This window comes from Atractosteus spatula, chromosome 5 (assembly GCF_055471065.1).
Source record: "Atractosteus spatula isolate fAtrSpa1 chromosome 5, fAtrSpa1.hap1, whole genome shotgun sequence".
Classification (NCBI taxonomy): Eukaryota; Metazoa; Chordata; class Actinopteri; order Semionotiformes; family Lepisosteidae; genus Atractosteus; species Atractosteus spatula.
Window position 1 is genome coordinate 24,875,482 of NC_142710.1, and position 11,092 is coordinate 24,886,573.

Here is an 11,092-nt window from a genome sequence, read left to right on the forward strand (position 1 = left end):
AGAATAACCTTAAGTTCTTTGTTTACTGATTTGATTACCTTTCTTAGTTGGCCTTTTATATGTAGGCACACTTCGAACATACATGTGAATAATCAAACAAATGTGAACTTTATCAACTGTACGGTGTGCACTGGGGCCTTTTCAGAGACTGAAATGTAACTAGTACAGAGCATGAAAGTTAGCTCTTAATGACGCAGCAGAGCAGGGACTAGTCCAGAGCCCCGCAGGGCCTCTCACTGTTCTGTCCATTCTGCAGATGCGCCAGGGAGCGTTCCTTGTGAACTCGGCGCGAGGAGGACTGGTAGACGAGAAGGCCCTGGCTCAGGCATTGAAGGAGGGCAGGATACGGGGAGCGGCGCTGGATGTCCATGAGTCCGAACCCTTCAGGTGAGGGAGACTGGAGACACAGGGCCAGATTCAAAGGTCGCTCGCCCCGGCACTAAATTCACTAAACTGCACATTCATAAACACAAAAAAACAGGGTCTTTATAGTCACTGGAAACAGATAGCTTCTTCCACAGCAGATGAATTGCAATGTGCAGTTTTCTTCGAGTTTGTACAAAATGGAAGAATGGGATTTTTTTTTTAATTAAAAAATGTTTTGGCTGACTGAAAGAGCTCTAAAGGGTCTGAAACATTTTATATGGGATGCTTTAAACCTTGATGTCCATGTCTTGTTAGGAGAACACAATAGTTTAGTAGCAAATAAATGCTGAATATTACTCAGAGAGCTAACCCCCTCACCGAGCTGGCCCTACACCTTTACTGACACATAACAACTGTCTAATTAGCTGTAGCTCAGCAACAGAGAGCAGTGAAAAAATGCTGAAAAAGAGTTTATTAACAGCACACCCATAGTTCATTAAACATGTTTTCTTGTTGTCAGTGCAGTTAGTTGTAAAACCTAATTGTCACCACCAAAACGTAGATCCCATGCATTCCAATTCTAAAGTTCTAATTAGAATCCATTCTGGAATTAAATAATACTATAGTAGAAGCTGAAGAGAAAAATATTTGTTCTAATCCATTTTTGATTACATAAGGCTTTATGAAGTAAGATTTCCGGAATGTACTTGTGTGTGTGATGAGTGTGAATACAGGTCCAGCACAAAAGGCACTTTTAGGTTGTCACAGGAAGGCAGAGGGTAATACACACTGCTGATGACATAGTTGGGGCCCTGATTGAAGAGAGGTGTAATAATCCTTATATTGAATCTTCTGTGGGACAAGGTGTCTTTTTCCCTTTTCCGGTTTAATAGAGAGTCCAGTCATTGAAATGCATGGGAACCATACGGTGTTACCTCTGAGAGAGGAGTAACACTGTCAGTAAACGATTAAGGGCTGTAATCCAGTTTCTGGGAATATCAATGAATCCATTCTTCAGAGACAGACAGACTTCGCCGCACAAATAGGAGCCATTAGCTTAATGCCAATAACAAGGACTGCTGACACCTCAAGCACCATTACTTTATCCTGTAATATTTCTTATCCCAGACCAATGCCCCAGTTGATATGCCCCAGTTGATATTTAAAGCCATACGTTTCAAACACACTACCAGGAGCTTCTATAAGTGGATGTGAGATTAATAGGAAGGAAGCTGGAGTGTCCCTTGGACTCTTCTGTTGTTAAGCACCTTACTAAAGCTCATGCAGGACTCTCTCGCTTAAGACCTCTTGCTTTTCCAGGGCATTGGCTTCAGACATTCCACTGAGTTGGAACACAATAAACAGCTGACGGCAGAAATCTTTGCTGAGTGACTTGTTGAAAAAAAATCTTTCTTTTGTGTCCACCTCAGTGTTTATCTGAGAACATTGAAACAGACCAGAAAAATGAGCAACCAAAGGCACAATTACAGTGGTCTTCTTAAGAGCCAGGCAGGGATGTAAGATGTGGCTCCTGATGTGATGTTGTCTGACTTTGATTTTCATCTTCATTAAGTTTTGCCCAGGGCCCTCTGAAAGACGCACCCAATCTAATCTGTACACCACATACTGCCTGGTACAGTGAGCAGGCATCACTGGAGATGAGGGAGGCAGCTGCTACAGAGATCCGCAGAGCTATCACAGGTAGAACTTCCCTTTCTCTCCTTGCGCTCTTAAAAAAAAGAAATATCCTGTACCTTGGGTTTGTTTTCATTGTAACCTGCATTGCTAAGAAGCACCTGGCATTACTGCTTGGCCACCCTGTTTCAACAGAACTTCCTCAGATATCACATTTGAATTGTGGTTTTAAAAACAGCTATTTTAAAACCAGGCTGATACCTTTTGTCATTATTATCTGGCTCATCTAGTTTTTAAAAGACTTGGGGGCACCTCAATTTGGTCTGGAAGGGAGGACCTTTTTAGATGGAATGTAACTGAAAAATAATTTTAACTTAAATATTCTGTGGGATAGACCAAGTGAAATAGTGGTATTTTTACTGACAACTCATTGTTTATAGCGGATTGTGCATGGTTGAAATAATGTTGTGTTTCCCCAGGCCGTATCCCAGACAGTCTGAGAAACTGTGTCAACAAAGAATTTTTCGTCACCACAGCACCCTGGTCGGTAATGGACCAGCAAGTAGTTCATCCTGAGCTCAATGGTGCCGCGTACAGGTAGGATACCGTGACACAGTGCTTGCAAACAATATTATTCCTAGGCTGGGCTGATTTAGAGGGTTTCTGTTCCTTTTCTGAGCTCCTTTAGTCCATCAGTGTTTGTCCACGTTTGATTCCAAATCTCCCATAGACCAAAATATTGTCTGCCGCACTTGAAGAAATCTAAATACACCACGTACAGTAAAATCGAGAAGGAGAGACTTTCAAAAGTTAAACACATTTCTTTTCGATAAGTTAGGAGTGTAAATGGACACATCCAGATTTAGAAATGAAAAGTAAGGTTATAGACATTCTTTCTTATTCCTGATAGAGTTTTTGGTAAGTTTTGTGTTCTTAAGAATTGCTTGGTTGTTTGAGTTGTTACTGCAAATTATAGGCAATTTAAATAGTTTTAGGCCTCCTACTTCAGTGTCTAAATGAACTGCTTTTTCCACACAGCAGAGTGAACCATATCCTACAAGGATTAGCAACTGCTGGTTACCAAGAAAAATTATTAACCTAAATCGTAAGAAGGTAATTACTCAGAAACAAGCCCATCTGAGCTGAGCTTTAAAAGGTCTTGTCAGCCCAGTCCCATTGTGTTTTGGTCGATTGATAAGGGGAGTGCAAAAAGAGCAGATTATGTCCTTTGTGTTTCTCACAGTTTTTCATTCTCTTCACGGTGTATTTGAAACAGTTTAAAACATAATATATAGGAAAAGAGCTAAAGTCACTGAAGACTAAGCAATATCTATATCCCAATGGCAAAGCCAACATATTTCCTCTTAACGACATGCTGTGATTATGAAGATATATTACCCTGCACCACAGTTCGTATTTCTTTATTGATGTCAGGGTTGCAATTATTAAGTTTCCATGTGTTTTATACTAGTCTGGGATGTGCCCTTTTGAACGTTGCTATAACGAAAAGGGTTTACTGATCATGGGATTTTGAAGTACTTGAAGAAATCTTTTTGCTGGAGAACTACACTACAGTAGAGCACATTGCAGGCCACTATCACTGAATTACAACTGCAAAATTACAGACTTTGCAGTTACAGCACAGTACCTTGTAGATCACTATCGCTACTGAACTACAGATACAATTAAATATTTTAATTATTGCTGTCAATAGCAATTACAATAAAATGCCAATGCATTATAGTACACTAAACTGGGTTGAATTTGGGGAAAAAGGAAGAAATAAAAAATTAATTGAATGTCAAGGGAAATAATGTTTATTACATACTTTTTAACTCCTCATACACAAGATTAAACAGTTTCTATATATCTTTAAAGAGCAAAATATAGTGTTATTTTTAATTTCCTGTTAATAGCTCATGATATGGGCTATTTATCTTGTTACATTCACAGTATTTCAGCACAGTTCTTTTCTTCTGCAGGGATTTATGCATTCTAACCATCTTTTATTTTTTTGTCTTTGATTTTATTCAGCTCCACATTAATCATTCACAGTCCACTACACTGCTATTTATGTGAGCCAATGATGACACAATTTTATAGTTTTAATCTGACTCCAATCCAATTCAAACCAATGGAGTGAATTTTATATTTGAGAATTACACTGCTTCAGATCTGTGGTACAAAACTTATCAAGATGGCATTTAATACAAATGAATACCCAGTAAAAGTGTCTTGAGTGAAATGTGAAATAGGTATTGCTAGGTAAATCTGTAAAATAATGAAAAATGGTAGTTAACAAGTGTGGTAATTTACTGCTGATAAACAGTATAAATTGGAAATATGGAATACTAATTATAAACCTATGTCACTGAGTAACAGTTATAATACAGCACATTATCAGTGCCATTACTGAATTACAAGTTACAACACATTTTAGACTAGTGCCAATATTGAATTCCATCTGCAGTACAGCACATTGTAGACCAGTGTCATTACTGAATCACGGTTTCAATATAATACATTATAGACAAGGACCACGACAGAATTTCAGCTATATAGCATATTACAAACCAATGTCACTACTAAATTACTGTTACAATATAAATATATTATAGATTAGTGCCGCTACTGAATTGCAGTTACAATATAATAAAAATTATAATAATTAATAATTGCACATTATTCTAATTAATATAACACATTATAGCCCAGCATCACTACTGAAATCCAGCCACAATAGAGCACATTATAGACCAGTGTCAGTACCTAATGACAAATACAGGTAGTGGACAAAATAATGGAAACACCAAACAATATGTGAATATGTATTAACTAATAAGGAGCTGGGCTGTCCTTTGTCTTCAGAACAGTTTCAGTTCTTCTAGGAAACTTTTACAAGTCATACAAGTTTTGAACTATTTCTAGTGTGGTTTTGGACCATTATTCAAGAAGAAAAGCCTCCAGTTCTTTGAGAGCTGAAGAAGGTGGAAATCTAATCTGCATTCTACTTCTCATAAAGGTTCCATGATGTTTAGATCTGGTGACTGGGGAGGCCATGGGTGGTGTTTGACTTCATACTAGTATTCATGAAACCACTCTTGAATCCATTTAGCAGTGCGTATGGGGGCGTTATAATCTTAGAATATATTTAGGCACCTAGTTGCCTAAAATGGCAGTAATACTACCACGCAGAGTAATTAGACTCAGTGATTCCCTGAAGATGTCTGGCTATACCATAACAACTCTACCACAATGTTTAACAGTTGGGAACAGGCAGTGTGGGTTAAACTAAGGCTTCCACTGGCCTTCTCCAAATATAATCCCATCCAGCTTCAATTCTGTGGTAATGTTTGAGGCTGTTGTGATGTTTAGCAACTATCATCTTAAGTGTCCATTTATCCCTGTCAGTGAGCTTTGACTTGATACCACTGTACCTCTTCCCTGTTTTCCTTAGTTTGGTGTATACCGGCATACTTTTTGACACAGATCCCCTTGACACATTGAATAATTTTGCCATTTCTATGACTGAAACACCAACTGTTTTACCTCTTTGAAAATCAGTTAGATCTCTCAATTTGCTCCAGGAACTCACATATTAAAGTATTGTTTTAAAGACATCTTTTATAGCAGAAACATATTGGTGATTAGTATTGATTATGAAACATAGAATCTTTTAACTGCAAATTAGTTACTTAAAAATACAAGTCCTTTTTTGTGAAGTGTTCCCATTATTTTGTTCATGCTCTGTATGTTTCAGAATATTATAGACAGACCACTGTCACTGTTGATTAATTGCAAGGCCTGAAATTCCAGGGGCTGTAGTGCTCAGGTCATCATTTTCATTGCATACACGTTGCATTTCATGTTTCAGAATTGACAGCTCGGTGAACACCTGCTGATCTCGTCAGATCTTCTTAACTAAGCAAGGCTGGGCCTGGTCAGTACTGGAATGGGAGACCTCTAAGATAAACCAGGTTTCTATTTTGTGTAGTGTTGATGACCAGTAGGTCTCACTCTTCCCTCTGAACCATAATTTTCAAACAAGTATCCCAAGGACACCATACAGGACACTGTGTTGTAGGAGGAGATTATAAAGTGACCTGAGGTCTTGACTACTTGATTGTTAAAGATCCCTGTTCAAAAGAGCAGTTAATTCTGATGTTCTGGCTAAATTCCACTTTGTTCTTGAAAATTTTGCTTCCGGAAAGTTCACATCTTTTTGTTTTAATGGTGGACTCAGATTTTTTAAAATATAGTCGGCCTACTAGCTTTCAAGATACACGGTGGAGGTCCCCTGAGATCGGCCCTATGACAATGTGCAATGAAATAAAATAGAAAACTGCACAGGGACATAACCTGCTGTACCCCTTTAAAGCACTGAAATATCCCCACTCCCACCACTCAGAAAAACACAATGAAAAATAACCTGTCTAGGGGTGCTAAGTGTGCTCAAAGCAGCATGTTTTAGCTGTAAAATTTGGAATCTAAAAATTGCCAATAAACAGGTCATTTTTCTCACATGAGAAATTTCCTTCAAGTAAATGATACATTTTCTCCAGTACTGGGCCATATTAACTTTATTTTCAGAATGTCAGTGTTGTTGGTGTTTTTTGCAGTCATACTAAATTAAATTAACTGAACTGTAATGAATTAGGTTTTTACACCAATTGCTTGCTGCTTATGTAGATGATTGAGAGACCCCAGACAGGCTGTTAAGACAGCTTTTAAAGAACCTGAAGTGAAGCACCATGCCTAAGTGTTTGCTGTGCAATCCCTTTGATCATCTCTTTTTTCCTTTTGCTTTTGTAAGCAATCTAAAGGTGTGCTTGTTCTCTGCTTTATATATTTGACCTTTAATAAATTAGGGCTTAGGATATTTTTTAAGTTTACAGTTACTTTGTAACTCTAAATGTCCTAAAATAAAAACATTAACAATAATATTTTGTTTTTTACAGAGCATACCTTTACCTTCCTTGTAGAATTAGCTCACTGCTGCTGCAATTTTGCAAGAAGTCAAAGCAATACCCATCTTGTAGCACATGTATTTTGGGCACAGTCATTCTGGGTGTTGGATACTATATTAAATAGAAGCATAATTCCCTGAGTCCAAACTACTGCAGTGCACTAGAAAATTAATGCAGTGCTTTCTGAATGAGAAAATACAAGGGGAAATGCTTTGATATACAAGGGAAACCAATAGATTTACAATGTCATCTGCTGACCATAGGACCATACATTCATTTTAACTGTAGGAAATTAAATTTTAAAGGGGTAGACAAAGGAGAATTGAGCAAACTAATTATATAAGGGAATTTTAGTATTAAATTACGATTTGGAAGAAACAGTGTCCTCAGGAGGTTGTCAGAGATAAAATGAATAATTTAAAAAGAAAGCTTTTGAGGGCGAAAAACTCAGATCCGGCTCTGACTGTCTGCACGTTGCATTAACCCTGCCTGTTCTGCCCTCCTGCCCTTGTTCTGCAGGTACCCACCAGGTGTGGTGGGAGTGCCTCCAGGAGGGATCCCTGGGGCAATAGAGGGCATGGTGCCTGGCGGCGTGCCCATCCCTCACAGCCTGCCCGCTGTCACACACCCCTCACAAGCACCCTCACCCAACCAGCCTTCAAAGCACGGCGACAACAGAGAGCATCTAACTGAGCAATAGCACCAGAGCAACAGCGTTCACTCCAACACACACCCGGGACCAAGAGACAGTGAACACACCTGCCGCCACACAGGACTGGGAACGGCGACATGTTCCACGGATTTGTACTCGATTTTTTTTTTTTGTTGTTGTTCTACGTCAAACTTTTTATTCTCATTTGGAAATAAACGCCAGTTTTCTTGGATGTTCCAGTGTTGATACTGTGCCGGAGGGCGGGACTGCTGTGCAAACTGCAGGGAGGCTCGCACCCTCATCCCCATCTTCCCATTGTAGGAGGACTTGCTACCTGGCTCACTGGCCAGAGAGCGGAGAGGAGCAGCGACGTCCTGTGTGCCTCACCCGCCACCCAGCTCTGCCCAGCTCACCCCGCAGGACCCCGCGCCACCGTCACGTCACTTAACCTTGTTTTTATGTTTCTCCTTGCTTTTATCTTTGAACCCCCGGACATGGAATACGTCTCTTTTGTTCCTCAATGTGAAAAAATAAAATAAAATGATTATTAAAAAGATATATATATTTATCAGCTCAACAGAGGAGGAAAACAAAAGTCGCTCACCGGAGCAGCAATCTAGAGAGTGAACTTAGACTCTTGCCTGACCTTCGAACCTTGCCCCAACAGTTTTGAGACTGTAGCTGCCTCACGGAAAACGCACAGTGAGGAACCGTCTTTCACACTTCCACCTGCTGTGCGGAGAACTGAGGGCTCAGGGTCACCCAGAGTACAGCCAAGAGCGACAGTTGAGATCCAGTCAAAAATCCTATAAGCCCACAACACCTTCGCTACCGAGTATAGCAGAAATGTGCTGCATTCTGCAGGAGGTGTGCGTCCACTGAATGTTGAAAATAATGTTGACTTTCTGAAAGATCTGACAGCAGATTGAAACCCTGGAGAAAACAGAGCGGTTAATGTCTGTGCATGGATTACATCACAACTAGTTTTGAACACAAGGACGTGTAAATATAAGAATTCAATTTTCGCAGTTCCAGAAGATGTGCTAGCCTGCTGTGCCTACTCAGCAGGTGTCTTGGGTACACCACAAGCTTTCTTGCTTAAGGTCCTGTATGGCTAGTCTATATTTCAGACTAGGAAGAGTAAATGCTTCAGAGGATCCAAACGTTGTAAATGCAATAGTCTGGCAGTTCAGATTATGATGGCAATGGATTCACAGGTGTTTTTTTTATACAGAACATTTTCATGATTAAAATGTAGCAACCTAGGTAGCAATTACATGATTACAAACTTTCCTTCAATACCTTGTATTTATGTACCCAGCATCCCTTGTCAGTGTTACATAGCACACAAATGCAGTATTTATTTTACCCAGGCCACTAATTCTAGGAGCCACTTTCAACATGAATTCTTATAAAGTTGGTGCAGGTTTTTCTGATTGAAACATACTCAACAAAACATTGGGGATTCACCAAACCTATAATTCCTTGCAGTTATATTGCACTTTTCATCCCAAAGGATCTCGATGCTCTTTACATATAGGAGGGCATCCACCTCATCCACCGCTGAAGTGCAGCACCTGTCCTGGTGCCATTTTGCACTGGCAGTTCAAGTACACAGCAAGTGAGAAACTGATTCAGACATATATTTTGAATCTCTTTTTCAGTCCTGCTAGAAGGGCAGACTTTTAAATGCTTTTGTCTTTACTGATCGAAATTGTGACACTGAAATTACAGCAGGTTACATTATTTCCAGGTTTTCTACAGATTTGCTGGCTGAGCTTTTAAAATCACAGACGTGTTTCTTCACTGAAAATTCTGGCCCAATCCTGTGGACTGGAAAGGGTTAGAGCAAACTGGATTTCTTACTGACTCAGGAAAACACTTTTTGCAGATTTTTTTTCCCAAATTGTATCTGAAAAGGAAAAAAAAATGTCATGATATTTTCTCTTCTCCCTGCCCTTTCTCTTTTCTTCATTGTGGTATTTTTATATAACATCACGTTTTTGGTGTTTAAAATTTTGCAGTCCTGTTAGATTTGTATTGCCTAGTTAAATGTTCTTATAACCATAGTCTTCTGTGAACCATCGTTTCTTTTATTTTGTTTTGATGAAGGTCTGTTGGAGCCTCTGGGTGCATGGTGCACTCGGTGAGAGATAGCTAAAACCTGTTAAGTGTCCCAACAATAGCAAGAGATGGCTGCCAGCGTTATTTGTTTTTAGTGTGAGTATTTGTATTTGTTTATTGTACAAGGTGAACATTTAGCATTCAGTGCAGTTCAAATAAAAAATACACTTCTGAAATCGGAATCGTTAATGAATGCTTGTATGCAACATTTTCCTCCACTAAATGTTTTTTTTTGTTTCTGTTTAGATCCAGATGAAGCATACAATGGTTTGACTGTAAGAAAGCATGCCAGTGGCATGATTTTTCATTTTAAAGCCATGATTGTAGTTAGGATTAGAGTGTAATAGGATATAGCCAATGAAAGCGATGTTGAACAGCAGATTTCTCTTTTTTTTCATAGCTTAGTTATTTCAGCTGGCTGGTGTCGCTGTGCTGAGCTCTGTTCTGGATTAGGGCGCCTTCCGTGTGGAGTTTACAAGTTCTACTCATGTTCACGTAGGATTTTTCCTACCTGGTAAAGACATGCTGGCAAGTTGATTTGCCAGTTAATTAATGTCTCTAAATTGTGTGTGTGCGCACGTGTGCTGGGTGTAGTCTCGCCTTGAGCCCTGTACTCCTGGGTTGGGCTCTGGGATTACCATGGGTTTCACCAGCGGCTCACGACTTTGAGTCTTTGATCAGATTTCAGCTCTGTCCCGGTTAAGGTTGTTTTTTTTTAGGGAACGTCTGTATAGTTTATTCACATTCTTGGACATTTTCCAGATTGAGGATATATACTTCTAATTAAGGTTTAATGTTTTCTATATATATGAGTAATTCCTTACATTTACAAAGTGCTTTTCATCCCACTGCAGTATACCTGTAGGTTAGGCTACACGTCATTCACCCCTGAAGGACTGCACCCACATGAGTGATGTGAGGGCTGTCCACCAGCATTCCCATAACACAGCACAGCAGGTGAAGGATGAAAGTGCTGAGTCGATTTGATCAAGAACACGTCAGGTAAACCAGATCAAACATGCTGATGGTGACATTTTACCACCTGGATACTCGCAAACAGACTTCTAGTTACTTCATGGTAGGAAGTAGGACCTAGGTTTCATCGCTGCCAGCATCTCTGCTCACCATCCCTGGGCACTGCTTTAGAAATTCTGGAGCAGTGTGTTATCCCGAGGTCCACCACCAGTTATAGCGGCTGTCCCACCCAAGTGCAGACCAGGTCCTGCCTAGCTTACGAGATCTGGAAGTATCAGACTATAAGGCGGTCAATACCAAGAGAATACATTATATTAATACCTAATTTCACATTGCTTCAGTAGTGATTGAGTGTATTCGTACGTTTTTAAAC

At 39.6% G+C, this 11,092-nt stretch overlaps 1 protein-coding gene across 6 annotated transcripts in view; it reads left to right on the top strand.

The window, feature by feature from the left end:
• The window catches only part of ctbp2a (C-terminal binding protein 2a), a 112,818-nt gene extending 102,898 nt beyond the window's left edge, over positions 1-9,920 (top strand). For all 6 annotated transcript variants that reach the window (XM_088917527.1, XM_088917523.1, XM_088917524.1 and 3 more), the window contains 4 exons: positions 257-387; positions 1,940-2,067; positions 2,481-2,598; positions 7,488-9,920. In XM_088917527.1, coding sequence (XP_088773653.1) covers positions 257-387; positions 1,940-2,067; positions 2,481-2,598; positions 7,488-7,668 — 558 coding nt within the window. In that variant the 3' untranslated portion in view covers positions 7,669-9,920. The remainder of the gene's footprint in view (positions 1-256; positions 388-1,939; positions 2,068-2,480; positions 2,599-7,487) is intronic.
• Positions 9,921-11,092: the final 1,172 nt, after the last annotated feature.